The sequence below is a fragment of the Salvelinus alpinus genome, chromosome 4 (genome assembly GCF_045679555.1).
Source record: "Salvelinus alpinus chromosome 4, SLU_Salpinus.1, whole genome shotgun sequence".
Taxonomy (NCBI): domain Eukaryota; kingdom Metazoa; phylum Chordata; class Actinopteri; order Salmoniformes; family Salmonidae; genus Salvelinus; species Salvelinus alpinus.
In genome coordinates, this window is record NC_092089.1 from 37584266 (window position 1) to 37603228 (window position 18963).

General features: G+C 41.1%; 1 protein-coding gene across 6 annotated transcripts; it reads left to right on the forward strand.

The window, feature by feature from the left end:
- The first annotated feature begins 6497 nt into the window (after positions 1 to 6497).
- LOC139573465 (RNA-binding protein 42-like) lies at positions 6498 to 14383 on the forward strand. Of its 6 annotated transcripts, none has more exons than XM_071396939.1 (11): positions 6498 to 6808; positions 7063 to 7123; positions 7303 to 7450; positions 7602 to 7671; positions 9480 to 9551; positions 9691 to 9863; positions 11528 to 11704; positions 11895 to 12041; positions 12228 to 12345; positions 13041 to 13235; positions 13649 to 14383. In XM_071396939.1, the coding sequence occupies exons 2-11, from the start codon at positions 7068 to 7070 to the stop codon at positions 13759 to 13761; spliced, it is 1269 nt and encodes a 422-aa protein (XP_071253040.1). In that variant the 5' UTR covers positions 6498 to 6808; positions 7063 to 7067; the 3' UTR covers positions 13762 to 14383. The 6 variants fall into 6 exon arrangements, with proteins under 6 accessions (XP_071253040.1, XP_071253035.1, XP_071253034.1 ...); XM_071396934.1 differs by having other exon boundaries at positions 6517 to 6708; XM_071396933.1 differs by having other exon boundaries at positions 6529 to 6708; positions 12210 to 12345.
- The last annotated feature ends 4580 nt before the right edge of the window (positions 14384 to 18963 follow it).

Consider the following 18963-nt stretch of genomic DNA (forward strand, 5'->3'; position numbering starts at 1 on the left):
AGGTCTTGGCGGATTTCTTTTGATTTCCCCATGATGTCAAGCATAGAGGCACTGAGTTTGAAGGTGGGCCTTGAAAGACATTCACAGGTACACCTCCAATCGACTCAAATTTTGTCAATTAGCCTATCAGAAAATTCTAAAGCCATAACATAATTTTCTGGAATTTTACAAGCTGTTTAAAGGCACAGTCAACTTAGTGTATGTAAACTTCTGACCCACTGGACCTGTGATACAGTGAATTAATTATAAGTGAAATAATCTGTCTGTAAATAATTGTTGGAAAAATTACTTGTGTAAAACTATAGTTTATTAACAAGAAATTTGTGGAGTGGTTGAAAAACGAGTTTTAATGACTCCAACCTAAGTGTATGTAAACTTCCGACTTCAATTGTATATTACTCTTAGAATTTCCAAGTGGGCGAGGATATTGGAAATTTTATCTAAGCCTACTGGATGATAACTTGTTTTTAACTAGGACAGAAGAATTGATAACTGACTTTTCCCGACATAACATAGGTACAACAGATCCCCTTATTGTATGGGACACTTTTAAATGTGCCTTTAGAGGCCATGCAATTCAGTACTCATCTATAAAACAAAAGAAATTTAGGTCAAAAGAATCTGTATTAACAAAGGATATTGAAGGACTAACAGTACAGATAGATAGCAATAAAAACTGTACCATAGAGACTCAGAGTAAGTTAGAGGACAAACTAAAATAATGGAGGAACTTATTCAAGAAAGATCCAGTGTAACATATTCTAAAAATAAAGCGAGCGGGATGGAATATGGGGGAAAATGCACCAAATTCTTTTTCAATCTTCAACATAGAAATGCTACCAAAAATAACAATATTTTGAAATTGGAAGTAAAGTTCTTTAAGCATATGTTTTCATTTGTTTCCTCCATCTCCACTAACCGAAGCTAATTGAATGCATTTTCCCCCTATTAATAATGAAAAATTAACATCTGTACAGAAAGACTCATGTGAAGTCTGGGAAAAATGCAGTCCGGGAAAACTCCAGGGCTGGATGGCATACCAGTGGAGGTATACCAATTTTTTATATATTTATACTCAGAGGACCGTTATTAGCATGTTTTAACCACTCCTATATATAAATGGTAGATTATCGGACACTCAACAAGAAGGTCTGATTTCATTATTACTGAAACAGGATCCAAGTGGTGTGTGTATATATAAAGATCCAGTCCATGAAAAAAATTGGAGGGCTCTTACACTCCAGTGTTGTGATGCAAAAATTCTAGCTAAATGCTTAGCGCATTAGTTAAAAAAGTTTCGTCAGATATTATTCATCCTAATCAGACAGGTTTTTTACATGGACGGTACATTGGAGATAATATAAGACAAGTATTGGAAACAATAGATTACTATGAAATATCTGGAAAACCAGGCCTGGTTTTCATAGCTGACTTTGAAAAGGCTTTTGATAATGTACAACTGGAGTTTATATATAAATGCCTGGAATATTTCAATTTTGGAGAATCTCTAATAAAATGGGTTAAAGTTATAGTAATCCTAGGTGTAAAATAGTAAATAATGGCTACATCTCAGAAAGTTTTAATCTGTCAAGAGGAGTAAAACAAGGTTGTCCACTATCGGCATATCTATTTATTATTGCCATTGAAATATTAGCTGTTCAAATTAGATCCAACAATAATATTAAGAGATTAGAAATCCAGGGCTTAAAAACAAAGGTGTCATTGTACGCTGATGATTCATGTTTTCTTTTAAATCCACAATTAGAATCCCTCCACAGCCTCATAGTGTGTCACGGCCGCTAAAAGAAGAGGACCAAGGTGCAGCGTGGTGGGCGTACATTTTCTTTATTTAATCAAAATGATGCCGAACAAAACAATAAACACTACAAAAACAAACCGTGAAGCTCAAAGGCTATTTGCCCTAAACAAAGTCAACTTCCCACAAACACAGGTGGGAAAAAGGGCAGCCTAAGTATGGTTCTCAATCAGAGACAACGATAGACAGCTGTCCCTGATTGAGAACCCTACCCGGCCAAAACATAGAACTACACAACATAGAACATAGAATACCCACCCCAACTCACGCCCTGACCAAACCAAAATAGAAGCATTAAAAGGATCTCTAAGGTCAGAGCGTGACAGAGGATCTAGATACTTTTTCTAACCTCTCTGGATTAAAGTGTAAGTGTACAATATTACGTATTGGATCAGTAAAAAATACAACTTTTACATTACCGTGTAGTTTACCAATAAAATGGTCAGACGGGAATGTGGATATACTCGGTATACATATCCCGAAATAAATAAATAATTTTCTTTCCAATATATTTTAATAGAAAGTTAGAAAAATAGATAAGGTCTTGCTACCATGGAAAAGAAAAAAGTAAGTGTCTAGTTTGAGATTCTTGCAACCAGTACAATGCTATATATGTGGGGGATACAATCTTCCCAGCTCTGCAGATTTTTCTGCGAGGAGGCAGAGTCATTAGATCATTTATTTTGGTACTGTCCATATGCTGAAGGGTGGGACTAATAACAGCAAGATAACAAATGTAAAACATGTGGGGTCTTAAAATGTATATACGGTTAGAACTTTTGTGAAAGAGCACAGTTACAAATATATGGTGGGACTAATAATGTAGATATTCTATGTAGATATTCCATAAAAAATCAGCCGTTTCCAGATACAATAGTCATTTACAACATTAACAATGTCTACACTGTATTTCTGATCAATTTCATGTTATTTTAATGGACAAAAAATGTGCTTTTCTTTCAAAAACAAAGACATTTCTAAGTGACCGCAAACTTTTGAACGGTAGTGTATATATTTACCCCAAAAATATATGGGGGATTGGAAATTATGCAGACAATTACATTGATGGAAGCAACAATCTATCCGCAATATTAAAACAAATATTTATATATAGACTAAAATAACAAAATAAAATAAAAAGTGTGTGCCCCTGGCTATCTGTAAATCAAAAAATAACTAGAAAATGTGTCTGTCTGCTTTGCTTAATATAAGGAATTTGAACTTATTTATACTTTTACTTTTGATACTTAAGTATATTTTATCAATTCCATTTTACTTTTAATACTTAAGAATATTTAAAACCAAATACTTTAAAATTTTCACTCAATAAGTATTTTACTGGGTGACTTTTACTTGAGTTATTTTCTATTATGGTATCTTTACTTTTACTCTATGACAATTGGGTACTTTTTCTCCATCTGTGAATAGCAGAATAACTGATCGACTACAAATCATCTTGCATCACAAATAGCTTGTATTTTGATTGAAAGGGATGCTGAAAGAGATATATAATATTGTACCAAGTAATGCAGTAACAGATGCTCCTCCCTCGATAGATGCTTTTAGTAACGGGGGTGTATTTACATACACTAGAATTGTCCCCTTTTGTATTGGGTTGCACTAAAAAACAGTTAGCAGGAAGTTAAAGAAAATTCAATTTCAACACACTGTGCTGGTTGGCAGGACAGTTCATCATTAAGATGGGGGCGAATTAGACAAAATATCTAAAGGAACTTATTATTAAACAGACTTCTTCTCTGCTTACCTTATGTCAATATAAAAGTCCCCCACAAGTTATTACTTTTTTGTCCACATATGGCACACGTGCAGGACCTTTATTTTGACATGAGGAAGTGGGTCTACAACAACAATAATAATAATAATAATAATACCTTCCTTTATATATTTTGTCTCAGTTCCACTCTGCTTTTTGAAGGGGGTTAAAAGATGGCGTAAGTGGATGTTCTGTTTGAATCAGATGGCGTGTCGACTGGAGATGAGAAGGAGAACAATTGGATTGCAGTGTGAAAAACAAAAGGAAATAAGAGAAGTGGTTGTGGAATCTAGTAAATCCAAGTTCCTAGTTCTGGAAAAAAAAGAGTAAGGGTTTTGGATAGATGTTACCTGGGAGACCTGTCTGATGTCTCTAAAACAATTGTAGATGTGTTGGATAAGGTGGTGTCGGTGAGAGTAATGAGAAGTGGGCTTATTTTGGTTTTCTGTGTATCTATGGAACAGAAGTAGCGTGCTCTGCACCTCAAGAAGATATCGGATTGGAGTGTGTCGTGTTTATTTTCGAAGCAGGGCGCCTATCAATGGTGTTATCTCTGGGGTGACGCTAGAAGTGAATGCAAAGGATATATGTGAAAAATTGGGTCAAGTGGTTGGTGCACACTGACTGACCCGCATGGTTGAAGGAGAGAGGAAGCCCACTCCATTCATTCTCTCCCTTCTCACATGTATTTGGGTTTTATGAGATACTCTGTGAGAGCTTTTGTACCCAAACCCATACAGTGTGATGAATGCAAAATATTTGCCCATGTGTCAAGTGTATGTAGACAGGAGGACTATCGTATGCCAGCTGAGCCTAAATGCTGCAATTGTGGTGATGATCATGCGCCCGGATTCCTGAAGTTCCCTGTTAGGGTGAAGGAGAAGGAGGTGGCAAGAATAAGGGCTGTCCAGCATGTCTCCTATCCGGAGGTGGTGAGAAAAGTAGAAGAAAGGAGTGAAGTTGAAGAAATAATGGTAGTAGGAGCAGAGACACCAGAGAATATTTCTTTTCAACAGAGGGATCCTGACATGTTGCATGTTAAGAAGATGGACTTAGTAACGTTGATTTCATTGATTATCATCAACTGCACAGCGCAAACAGAGAGTAAATCTGAAGAAATAGGCATTGTTGTGAGTGCGGCTGAACGTTTTGTGGGACTCTGGGATTTTACAGAAGGAATTGTGGCGATGAATGCTCTGTCCTCACAGGCCCCGGAGTTTGTGTAGGAATGTATTTAACTTCTGGCTTTCCTCGGACTGTTTTTGTGCAACCCAATACAATAGGGAGCAACGCTAGTGTATGTATACACCCGCAACACGTATTTCAGTTTTATGTTGCATTGATTGCCATGTGGATATCAATAAATCTTGAACTTGACCGCTTTCTGTGTGATTATCAGACCCCCTGGAAAAAGATTTGCCTAGATGTGGACAGCTTAAGGTGGAGTTGGAGCAAGCTAGAGATGGAGGATGGCGAGATTACACGAGGCAGAAAAAAGAGCGAAATGATGTGAGGCAGAAAGAAGGGGGCGAGGTTCAAACCCAAGACGACATTTGCTAAATACAAGTCGAGTACTTTCTCCTTTGACTCAAGTACAGGAGAGATAATTACATGTTACACTCCTGAAACACTGAGCAGTCGACGGATAGTGAACTTGAAATTGAACCTGACAGAAGTGAAGAAGAAGAACCTGCACAGTTAGGTGAAGGCTTTTGAGCGACATCCCAATGATCAGGAAAATGCCTAAGATGACTGGCCCAGAGGGAGTATGATTCATGAAGAAAGGGGATTTATGCCTTTGACTGATCAGTTTGCTGGGTGAAGAAGTCAAAATATTCAGAAGTGGACTTATGTAGATTTTTGTGTGTGTCTGCTGCCCAGGGGGAGAGGGCGCTGCGCGTTTCGCGACTCGGAATGAGAGCTGTGTCCTGCTTTGCTTTCCGGAACAAAACACTGCTGAAAGGCGTGATAACTGGAGTAGTGTTGAGGTGGATCGAATTAAGTTGAGGATCCCCGATGTCTGTAATGCATGCCCTTAGACTGAGGACACTCTCTCTGTCCTTCTGAGTTTAGATGCAGTGTTTGTCGGATAAAGTCATGCTGGGGTATTTAAGTTATTCCGTGAGAGCTTTTATTCAGAACCCATTAGTGTTTCAGGTACCAAGTTTATGGTCATGTTGCAGGAGTATGTAGGAGGGAGATTCCGAGGTGTGAGAAGTGTGCAAGAGGACATGGTACAAAGGAGTGTGTCCTTTCGGTGGGAAAAGTGGAGTGTTTCAATTGTGGGGGTGGCCATGTTGCTGGGAATCAGAAATGTTCTATGCGAGTGAGACAGCTTGAAGTTTCCAGGATAAGAGCAGTGCAGAAAGCGTCATATGCTGAGGAAGTGAGTAAAGTAGAGGATGGTGGACAACTTGTGAGGGAGAGGATCACTGTGAGTAGTAGGCCAGTACAGAGTGACTTGAACAGTTCTATACACCAGCAGAGACGTTTTTGGGTTCAGATATTTTACTGCAGAAGAACTACAGTGGGTTTTGAGAGAAGGGAACACAGGCTCCCTGGCCAATGGCCTGGTGTAGGATCTGTGAGGGCCAAAGTAGTGGGAAGGGGTGGTGGGGTGTGTTGGGGATAGTGGTATATATTTAAGCAATAAGGCACGAGGGGCTGTGGTATTTGGCCAATATACCACAGCTAAGGGATGTTCTTGGATATGGCCATAAACCACAAACCCCTGAGGTGCCTTATTGCTATTGTAAACTGTTTAGTAATGTAATTGGAGCAGTAAAAATAAATGTTTTGTCATAACCGTGGTATATGGTCTGATATACCACGGTTGTCAGCCAATCAGCATTCAGGGCTCGAACCACCCAGTCTATAAATAGGGTTAGATGGTGGTGCAATTTCCCTATTCCCTTTTTATGTGAACAAATGTGCATTGCACTCTCCGAACTGTGAAAGGCAAAAATATTCAACAAAGTGTATTGTCTGCCGGAAAACCAAGCGAAGACGAAGATCAGACCCCCTGGAACAGACCCAAACCACACAGTCGTGATGGAACGCAACCAAAACTCCTACGTCATAATAATGCGACTGGCCATTTTGGACAACGTTGGCCTCGGTTTGTAGGGACGGATAAATACAACAATTCATGCTTTATTTAAATAGCTAGTTAAGATTGAACAGTTTTGGAACGTCGCGATTTAGGGTAATAACGTTTTGTACGTATACGTGCTGTACTAACTTGCTGTTTTTTTATTATGGCATCCTTGTTAACGTTAGCCAGCCAACTAGCGATAACTGTTAGCAAGCAGTTAAAGTTACTAGCCAATACAGTAGCTATAACGTAAACAAGCCAAGAATCAATGCCTTTGGTGTTAGCCAAACGTTAACTGTACACATTTAGCATCTAGTAGCTACCTAGATGTGTTTACCACCAAAGAATGGACTTCCAACAAAACGTTTGTCTTTGCAGTAAGTATGGCGATGAAATCCGGAGAGGAGCGGTTGAAGGAGATGGAGGCTGAAATGGCTCTGTGAGTACAAGAGTTGAGGCGTGACACTTCGGTTACCTTCAATAAGATTGCAATGCCGTGTGTGGTGACTATGCCAAAACAACCCCTACTAAATGGTCTTACTTCTCTATCATGACAAGCAAACAACATCTCATGACAATCGTCATCTGTTGGTAACTCTTGTGTTGGTTCTGAACCAGGTTTGAGCAGGAGGTCCTGGGGGGTCAAGTGGCAATGACTACAGGAGACCCTGTAGGGGTGGAGGTGCTCCCTATGGGTGTTCCTATGGCTGTTCCTATGGGTGTTCCTATGATCCGACCCATCATCGGCACCAACACCTACCGACAGGTACTGAGCTCTTGGAGGAAGAATGATTGAACATTATATGGAAAGATAAATAATAGAATGAACAAACTCAAACCTATCTTCTGCTAAAAGCAAACAGAATGCGGTGTTAGCCGGATGCATCCAACTCCTTCAAATCCTCTTTCTCTCTCAGGTCCAGCAAACTTTGGATGCAAGGGCTGCCACTTTCGTGGGACCTCCACCCCCTGCATTTGTAGGCCCAGGTGACATGGTTTGATTCACGTTTATTAACATAATACTTTGCATTCGGAATGTATTCAGACCCCTTCCCTTTTTCCACATTTTGTTACAGCCTTATTCTAAAATAGATTTAATACTTTTCCCCCCTCATCAATATACACACAATACCCCATAATAACAAAACTAATATCAGGTTTTTGTAAGTTGTGCAAATTTAAGAAGAAACTGGTACCTTGTTTGCATAAGCATTTAGACTCTTTGCTATGAGAATCGAAATTGAGCTCAGGTGCGTTCTGTTTCCATTGATCGTCCTTGAGATGTTTCTACAACTTGATTGGAGTTCACCTGTGGTAAATTCAATTGATTGGACATGATTTGGAAAGGCACACACTTGTCTATATAAGGTCCCACAGTTGACAGTACTTGTCAGAGAAAAAACCAAGCCATGAGGTTGACGTAATTGTACGTAGAGCTCTGAGACTTGATTGTGTCGAGGCACAGATCTGGGGAAGGGTGCGAAAAAAATTCTGCAGCATTGAAGGGCCCCAAGAACACCGTGGCCTCCATCATTCTTAAATCGGGGGAGAAGGGCCTTAGTCAGGGAGGTGACCAAGAACCCGATGGCCACTCTGACAGAGCTCCAGAGTTCCGCTGTGTAGATGGGAGAACCTTCCAGAAGGACAACCATCTCTGCAACACTCCACAAATCAGGCCTTTATGGTAGAGTGGCCAGACGGAAGCCAATCCTGAGTAAAAGGCACATGACCGCCCGCTTGGAGTTTGCCAAAAGGCACCTAAAGGACTCTCAGACCATGAGAAACAGGATTCTCTGATCTGATGAAACCAACATTGAACTCTTTGGCCTGAATGCCAAGTGTCACATCTGGAGGAAACCTGGCACCATCCCTATGGTGAAGCACAGTGGTGGCAGCATTTTGCTGTGATGTTTTTCAGCAGCAGGGCTTGGGAGACTAGTCAGGATCGAGGAAAGATGAACGGAGCAAAGTAGAGATCCTTGATGAAGAGCGCTCTGGAGCAGGTTAAGACCTCAGACTTGGGAGAAGGTTCACCTTCCAACAGGACAACAACCCTAAGCACACAGCCAAAACTATGCAGGAGTGGCTTCGGGACAAGTCTCTGAATGTCCTTGAGTGGCCCAGCCAGAGCCCGAACTTGAACCCGATCTAACATCTCTGGAGAGACCTGAAAATAGCTGTGCAGCGATGCTCCCCATCCAACCTGACAGAGCTTGAGAGGATCTGCAGAGAAAAATGGGAGAAACTCCCCAAATACAGGTGTGCCAGGCTTGTAGTGTCATACCCAAGAAGACTTGTGGCTGTAATCGCTGCCAAAGGTACTTCAACAAAGTACTGAGTAAATGGTCTGAATACTTATGTAAATGTGATATTATAGCAAAAAATGTGTAACCTGTTTTTCCTTTGTCATTATGGGTTATTGTGTGTAGATTGAGGATTTCTTTTTAAATCCATTTTAGAATAAGACTGTAATGTAACAAAATGTGGAAACGGTGAAGGGGTCTGAATACTTTCCGAATGCGCTGTATATGCCATTTAGCAGACGCATTTATCCAAAGCGACTTAGTCATGCATGAATAGATTTTTTATTATGGGTGGTCCCAGGAATCAAACCCACTATCCTGGCATTGCAAGCACCATTCTCTACCAACTGAGCTACAGAGGACTACTTATTATTACATTACATGACATACTTAAAATGCATATTTTACTCCAAAACAGTGTTGATCATTTACACCACCATGTCTACAGGTCTCTTCAGTTTATGCTGTTCTTTTTTCTTTTCTGCTCTTCAGCTATAACCCCAGGTGTCAGACCACCGCCAATGATGAGACCAGCGTTTATGCCGCACATCCTGCAGAGACCAGGTCATTTGTCTCTACTGTTGCTGACTTCACCTCAGCGCTAGCTAAATGAAATAAGAAAGAGCATCAAATCTCTACAGCGATTCAGTCTTCAAATGAAAAACAATGTGTTGAGAGGCTAATTTGAAATCTCTGTCAGCAGGTCCGAGGATGCCTGTGATGCGTGGTCCCCCTCCACAGGGTATGATGGCTCCCCCACTGCCACGCCCCCCTCCTCCCCCGCCCATGATGATGGCACCCCCCATGCAAGGACCCCCTCAGCATCCTCAGCATCCCATGGACCCAATGGGGCATATGAGCTCAGTAGGACTTCCGGTTAGTTGCTAGAGTGCCTTTTTTCTCCCTCCGAGGCTCCTTGGACAACTGATATCAATGCTCTCCCTAAAGGCCCATGCAGACTCTACGATTTTAGCCATCTTATGCCACGATTTGGCCCTCCCGGACAACATTTCTACATTGTTGGAAAATTCTTAGGTCATAAACGATTTTCTTGGCTCGTTCAGTGTGACATGGTCTAGGTCTGCCGATTTTGAGTACAACTACATGCAGTCGTAGGCTCAGACAAAGTTCTGGCAGTGTCAATGTTGAGCATTTATCGTGTAGTGTGGCTGGTGTCACGAGCCGATCCCGGTGACTTACCAATAGGAACACGGCCGGCACTGAGTACGCACACAACAGTAGGATTATTGTGAATAGTCAGATTAATATACAGTGAGTTTCCATGAATGTGGATGCTACCATGATTACAGAAAGTCCTGAATTGTGAATAATAAGTGAGAAATAAAAATGATAACCTCCCGTTATTGTAAAGGTAAGAGGTTAGTCTTGGAGGTATGGTATTTGTGCGTCTAACTTTCTCACTCATTATTTACGATTAATTCAGGATGATTCGTAATCATGGTAGCATCCACATTAATGTAGAAGTATTTAGAAACATTCTATTCTTATTTATAATAAACGTGACTCTAAAATCACACAATACATTATTTACCATTCATTTCTATTGGGCACAACCTAATCTGAAACAACCAAAACAAAGACCAAATGCATCCAACAAATTTTTGCCAGAAGCTTGATGTAGTCATTTTGTGCTATGAATATGGGAAAAAATACTTATCTTTTTACTACTTTAATACACAAGTGAATGTCCCAATACTTTTGCTCCCCTAAAATGGCAGGACTATGTACAAAATGTGGTGTAATTTCTAAATGTTTCACCCAACACCCTCAAATTAAAGCTGTCAGTCTGCGCTTTAACCTCCATAGTCATTGCTCAATTTCAAATCCAAACTTTTGGAGTATGGAACCAAAAGAAGAAAACATGCTTCACTGTCCCTGTAATAGTTTGATTTAAACATTTAAATGCTTTGCAAGAAGACCAGTTTCCCTAATCTTGTTTAGGCTACATCTGACATTTTTGACATCTGAAATCAGGCTTGCTGATGGAATTTTGATAAATACATTAAATCAAAATAAACATTGTACCACAGCGTTCATGTTATTTTTGGGAAGCGAGTTTGATTATGAGTTCAGACATATCGAGTTTGTATGTAAAACTATTTCTGAGATGCATACGTTCAGTTTTTTCCGAACTCACTTCACTCACGCATAAGCAGAGGGAGGCTTGTGCTGCTAGTGCTAGCTCAGGTGCAGATCAAATACACCGCTGCAGTTGACGTAGCATACATCGGCTGACGTACCCTCGCAAGCCAATCCCAGAATGTGTCGACCGTACTGAAGCAAATCGTACGATCTGGCCAGGTTGATAGATTTAAATTAGGTAAGATCGCACAGATCGTGACATGTAATAATCGTAAAAGACTGATTGACGTACAGTGTTGGAAGGCCTTTAAGGAAATTCAGTGTTAACTGTGTTTTCAATTAGGAATGTGAACAGGCTTGGTCAATCTTGCCCTGTTCTGTTGTGAGTCATTATCTCCATTTCTCTATATGCTCTTACCATATCTTACGATCTACAGGTGGGATTGACCCATGGTACACCCATGGGACACTCCATGGTGTCTGCACCCTCCAGGTCTGTGACCCAGGCCCCTCCCAAGCTCACCCCCTCGATCATCTCTGCAGCCCCCACTGTCTACACGGCTCCCTCCGGACCCAAGATACCAGACATCCATGCCCAGAGAAAGGCTCGCATGGTAAGTACACTCACTTCTACTCTTTAGTTTTCAATGCCTTTACATTCGGAAAAAATGGCGACTACTTAAAATTTGCATTCTACATACTTGCCAAGTTTGCTGCTGTTTGTTGCAAATTCACACTGAATCTCATCTATCATATCTCTGATTTGGGGTTTTTCTCTCTCGGTTCTCCCTCTGACTTCATCAGGAGGAGCTGGCAGCGTCTGTAGCAGAGCAGCAGGCAGCGGTGATGGCCGCCGGACTGCTGGAGGCTAAGAAGGAGGCCAGCCTAGCCGCCTCAGATGACAACGTTATCGGACCCAGCATGCCAGAGCCCGAGCCCGTCCACACTGAGGTACAGAACACGCCGCCTTATTTATCAGCCCTGGCCCTAATTTAAGGGTTTAAACTTTTCTGCATTCAAAATACTTGTACAATTCAATTGGTGGATTGAAATAGACTTGACCCCAAACCCTACAAAGGATCAGTATTGCAGCAATCTCAAAAATATTTCTGACTCTAGGATCTTGTTTCTCTGCAGCCAGCGGATAGCACAGCAGAGGAGAAGAAGAAGGGTAAGCAAGAGAAGGCGAAGAAGTGTATCCGTACAGCCGCAGGCACCAGCTGGGAGGACCAGAGTCTACTGGAGTGGGACTCAGGTAAACTAGCTAATGACTTCAGATTACACTGACACGATTATATAGCCCGCCGGATGCCAGACGTTCAATCAAATTACATTTCCACTTACTCTGCCAATTGTTCATAGGGTTGGTCCTTATGCAAGGGGGAAATTGAGAAAAAACATCTAATAGAACATAAATTAGACTTTCCAAAAGTGGGCCTTCCTCCGCTTACCTCATGTCAAAATAAAAGTCCTGCACGTGCGCTATACATGCAAAAAAGAAAAAGCACGATATTGTGGGGGACCTATTTTGATATGAGGTTAGCAGAGGAACATCTAAAAGGAATGTATAGTTAAACAGAATTTCAGGTGGGTCTGTTGTAGACATGCAGTTCCTGAGAGAAATCAGTTCCTCTGCTTATCATGTCAAAAGCCCAGATTTTTTTTTTGTTAGTTATGGCACACGTGCAGGACTTTTTTTTTTTAATTAATTTTTATTCCCCCCTGCATAAGGACAATTAACAGAGTAAGTTGAATTTAATTATTTTGCAAGCTAATTCCCAGCAACACTAGTGTGTAAATACTAGCGTTGCTTAAAGCAGCTACCTACTTGCCTGTATTGAGAATAGTATAATTTTTGTTTTCACTACAATAGGCCACTGTCCCATTCCCTTTTTGTCCCTCTTTGCTCAGCCTCACACCTTATCTTCTAACTTCCCCTCCTCCATCCAGATGATTTCAGAATCTTCTGTGGAGACCTTGGCAATGAGGTGAACGACGACATCCTGGCAAGGGCATTCAGCCGCTACCCCTCCTACCTGAAAGCCAAGGTGGTGCGGGACAAACGCACAGGCAAGACCAAGGGCTACGGCTTTGTCAGCTTCAAGGACCCCAATGACTACGTCCGAGCCATGAGGGAGATGAACGGTGAGCAATAGTGTGTGTAATATGGCCCAACAAGTTTTGTATCCAACCCCAAGATGTCATTTTAAAATGGGGAGTAACTCCTGATCTGGATCTTTTCATTCTGAGGCTCTGTAGTAGTGAGTAATATCTCACGGGAACATGGACTTTTCTTTTTTCATGCAAAAACAGGATTTTCTGCATAATTAGCAAGAAAGCATAGTTATAAAGCTAATGAAGGTGACAAATGCACAGCCAAGGGCTACAGCTTTGTCTGCTTCAAGGACCCTAACGATTATATCCGCACCATGAGAGAGATGAACGGTGAGCAATTGTTTGTGTGAGGAGAATGACTTACTCTTCTCCTTTCCTAACACCTACCTGTGTGGTGGTGCCAGTCCAATTCTCAACTGATCTTAGACTTTTTTTGTCCACAGGGAGGTATGTCGGCAGCAGACCCATCAAACTGAGAAAGAGCATGTGGAAGGACAGGAACATGGAAGTTGTACGCAAGAAACAGAAGGAGAAAAAGAAACTGGGACTGAGATAGATGGTGTTTCCCTTGTGTATGTATGTGCGAGTGTTGTTTTTTGACTGGGAGTGTGTGAGAATCACACTGATGGCAGAACACTGTTGCCATTGCCCAGTTGGAAGGCCACTCATCTAGCTATCTGACATGTTTTCAATTACCAGAGTAGGGATGTCATTTTACTCATGGAACATGGTTAAACTAGGCTACAAAACACTGTACATGGTCCTGGTTGTAATGGTTAGACATGAACTTTTCCTAATAAACCATGCCCTTCTGAAGTTTAGAATGTACTGATCTCCTGTTTTTTTTTGTTTTTTTTACATTTTAGTTTGTAAAAAAATTCTCAACATCACTCAGATTTTCTTAGTTGGTATGGCTCCCATGCATCTCATGATTTTTGTCTGAAATGTGAGTTTGGTGATCTCATTTATGTATATGCTATTGTGGAAACTACTTCCAATGGCAATTATATATTTCCGGAGTGCCTCTGTTATTCATACAGGGAATTTTTTTTTTTTAATAAAATCTAAATGTTTGTACATTAAAGTGGATTATTTTGAAAAAGCAGCGAATTGAAAATAATGCAACGTTTTTTAAATAAAACCAAATGTCTTAACAGGCTTGACATATTTGCCTGGCACTCACCTTTCCTGTCTCCTGTCTCCTGCAGCCCAGGCAATGATAGCATTTGGTGAGGTGAGGTGGGATAGTTCGTAAATTGGTCACAAGATGGGACTCCAATACCATCTATTGATTATTTAATCAACCGACCATTGGAAGGTAACGTTAATATACATACCTTGCTTTAAATTGTAATGGTATACAAAATAGAAGATAATGTCAGCTTTTAAGATAACTCATGTTGAATATTTTGGCCAACTACGATTGGAGTATTCAATGTTACCATAGCCAGAGGGTTAAGGCATTCTCAAGTGTGCTAAACAATGGGGGAATATAGGATAATACTGTTGCGGATTTGATTTGAGACTAGGAAAGTTATAGTGGAACTTAAACCTTTTGCCCTCACAGTGCACAATTTCTAGGAAATAGCAATGTGTTAAAACAGATTAGGATGTCTGTCTAGGAAAGTAATTGGATGATAAATGATTGGTGAGATTTGATACAATCTAAATATAATTCGAGGAAAAAGACAGCGAGCTAGCTGAATTGATTTTGTTGTAACTTGAAAGCATAAAGAAAGGATAGATAGCCAGTCTGCTTCTTGCGGCTTTGTCTGACGGGGGGCATCAACTGGACCTCAGCATTCACACAAATAAGGGGAGCAATATCACCTCAATCTAAACGAGTGTTATTGGCTGATCAATGAAGATACAAAAAATGGTTGATGTATCATTGTTGGCGTCGTTAAAATAATGTTATCTTATTTACGGTTAGCTAGAGCATTTCACGCTATCTTTGCGTTACCATAAAATACGCATATCCCTTTGAGTTTTTGGTATCGGCGGATAGACACTGCTTATCCACATTTCAACCACACGTGTGTTGAAACGTCCCATCATTGCCTGAATTGAGGCAATGAATGCAATATACTGACAATGTAGAAAGTCCGACTTTACATGAACCGATAACTTATATTCATATTTCTAACTAGCAAATTATGTCGTCGATAATATGGGGACATTTGTCTACATTTTCATAAGGATCTCGCTGAAAATAAGTGTTTTTGCCAAAGCAAAGAACTAGATTTCGCCACCCCCTCGTGGTCCCCGTCCCTCCTCCCAGTCCTGTCTTGGAGGGGCTAGTGACGAGTGGTTTGGTCCTTTTTCGTGTTAGATTCACATCAACTAGCAATGATGCTTCGACATTTTCTAAATGTGAGGTAAACTGTTGGCATAGTTTGCTAACGTTACGTATCAATGTAAGGAAAAGAGGGCCACTTTAACGAATGCATCAATCAAACATTAATTTAAACCAGTGAGATTGGAATTTGAAGACGGAGACCCTCCGACCCTTTCCCCCGAACCTGGATATCGGAATGGTGGTAAGTAATTTTGTTTTATTTCAGGCTGCATATGTGTCCGTAGACACGAGGCTAGTGAAAATGTTTTTTTATTTTGGCCACAAAACATGTGCTAGCTTGTTTTTCGTACCACGTCTGTCACAGATAACTAGTCTGGCAAACTGAAGATGCTGTCTAGTCCGTTGTTGCCATTAGTTACAGGGGCACTGCTGAACCCTGGCCTGTCACTGCTTCGCTTAAGTCATTTGACATAGTTGATCAGATAAAGACAATAACCAACTAAACCATATAGCTAATGTAATTCAGCCAGATTCCGCTTTTTTAGCTCATTTGAGCTAGCTAACTAGTTATTTATTTCATCTAGTGTGCTAGCTAGCTCCAGTTAGCCACATCGCGCGCCCCTCCCTTGAAATATAAGTATGAATGGCGGTGTTGTCTGTCAGCCAGACAGGGTGATTCGGTTTTACTGGGCATTCATCACTTGGCTTAATATCAGTATTTATGTGCGGTCTACAACGTGTCACAGTTTAACACAATCTAGCAAGGCTAACTAATATTATTATGATTGCCTTGTTACTGTTTGCCAGCTCAAACAGTTTTGAAAACTGACCATCTTTTGTCTACTCTGGCCGGGGCTTCCATTTCATTAATTGCGCGCAAGCCACAATGATGAACAACAGCGTGCAGCTCTTTGCCAACTTAACGTTAGTCTCACAACAAAGAGACACTAATGTAGCTAATATGATGTTAAGTTAGTACTAAAGAAACGAATGTTATGCGCAGCACAATACAATGAATCTGTTTCCCATTGTCGGGCTGCAACGTTTTCAGATAGAAGATTGTTAATGTCCCTTTCCTTCGCTTGTGGATACAATTAGTCCAATGGGAAAACAATTGATTACAGATAACTGTGCATCAGCGTGATGAAGTATCACTTCAGACCGTTTCAACGCTGTGCCGTCTTCTTGCACTTTAACATCACTTCACTGACTTCGTGTTTTCCTAAGGTACAGGCGCATTAGACCTTATGGTTAGTCATAAATGTGCTGTGCAACTTGAAATATTGTCTTTGATTGAATGGAGCGATTGGCATGCCAACTCTATGTTGATATCTTGTCTACTCCCCTCGAGTTATGCCGCGTTGACGTGCCAGTCAGAACTAGGAAACTCTGAAATGTCTGACTTCCTATATTTGACTAGCACGTGAACGTGGCATTATTCTTACACACAGCAGTGTTTTCAATAGACCTTGAGGTCGTTATACCATAGAATATGGTGGTTTATGATCAGAGGACACAAATCCCCCTCCATCCATGAGTCTACTGCTCTCAAGACTGACAATTAGTAATTTGGGTTAGGTCCCAAGACTGGCTCTTAGCCACAGCACAGGGTATTTCTGTCATTAATGATCAGTCTGTCATTAATCTACCCAACCGCAGTGGACCCAGTATGTTACAGCTGAAACAGGCTGAACTGGTGCTTAGCTTCAGCTTATGTCACCTATGTTTATTCTCAGACTGTACATTACATTTCCCTTGGAAAACTAGGAATAGCCAGGCCTGTTTTATGTTTCTGTATTCTCTAATGCCTGGCAAAACAAGGCATGTGTGTCATTACTGCTTTTTCCTTTATGGAACTAAATCTTATGGTCATTATTGTGGCTCTGTTGGATAGACTCACTGGCTTCAGATAGATAGTTGGTTCCATGTTCTAGAGAAGCATTACTATGTTGTCAGTCCTGAGTTTAATGCTTCGCTCAAGGCTATAGTTTAGCCTCCATCTCACAATCTCAAGACCCATTGGTTACGTTGACCTCCCTAGTCAGAACCCTTTCCAGTGTCCAAGAATGTTGTCATTCTGATTCCATGTCCAGCTGGTGTAGCTTACCTGCTCTCCCCAATAGTCAGTTTGAGGATTCTGCCTCCAGTGTGAGCAGCAGTGGGCGATCAAGGTGTTTAATTGCAAACCCAGCATCTTCATAACACTGTCTGGCAGGAGCTGTGTGTTTCAGAGATTGAATAAGACTGAGGGCCTGAGACAGAACGACGGAGACAGTGTGTGTGTCTGTTTGTGTATACCATACAGAGATTGAGCAACAGAGACAGAAAAATACTCTGTGTGTGTCTTTGTTTCGGACAGACGGTTTATTTACAGCTGTTGGATGGACTCACTGGCTACATACCTAATTGATTTCCATTTAATTGTCTCATGTACGGTCACTTGCAATGTTCGGTAAGAGGAAAATCAATGCAGACTGATGGTAATGTTGTTTTAAGAGCCTTTTACGCTTGGCCATTACATTTGCTGAGCAAAAGTTATTCTGCTTCCTTCACATTGTTGGCTCAGTGTGTAGTCGGCTGCAGTTCAATGTGTGTGTAGTTTTTATGTATGTATTTGTAGTAAGACTATTATAAAGATTAGGCTTCCGTTGCAGCACAAATTAGCCTATCCCAGCCCCAACTGAACTCAAATGCTAGTTGTTTTCAACATGCTTGTTTTAATGTAAATGCTCCCCAGGGATGCTCACTTGCCAACAGGAGAATGAAATGCTTGGCCTGTGGCTGCCAACAGCTGAATGATAGGGGGCTCTTACTGTACAGAAAGGAACTCTCTAATAATACATCCTTTTTATTTATGCATCCGGTCCCATGTTAGTTGTGTTGCTCTGATGTGCTCTGGTTAATTTAATACTATTGAAGCTTGTTCCCAGCTGTGGTCCCTTCTTGCTACCATTGATGACCTGAGGAGTTGGAGTGGTCAGGGAAGTGCCTCAGTACACACACACACACTCCCTCCCTGTCCTCGGCACACCAGCGTTATTATAACAAGTAAACATGAGAGGAATGGTTGATTTTGATGTTTGTCAGAATCAGCACTGATGTTACATAACCTCACATTCTATTCCACTTTTCCCTTCCCCCTCTGCCACTTGGGCTGCACAAATTACATAAAGATGTCCTCAATGTACAAATAAGGTAGAAAGAGAACCTAGACAGGAAGATGGAGAGAAAGGTAGAAAATAGAGACATGTCACAGCATGGGCACGCCCACCAATAATCCTCTCCATCTCTCCCAGCTTCCTGTTTACTGTGAGGCCCTCCTACTCCCTTCCTCTCTCTACCCTGAATTCTTGCTCTCTCTCGCTCTCCCCCCTAGAGATAAACACCTGTGTGGATCTGCCTGTAATGGAGCACAAGCACAGAATACACACACACAAATCAATGGCTGCTTACGGTCTC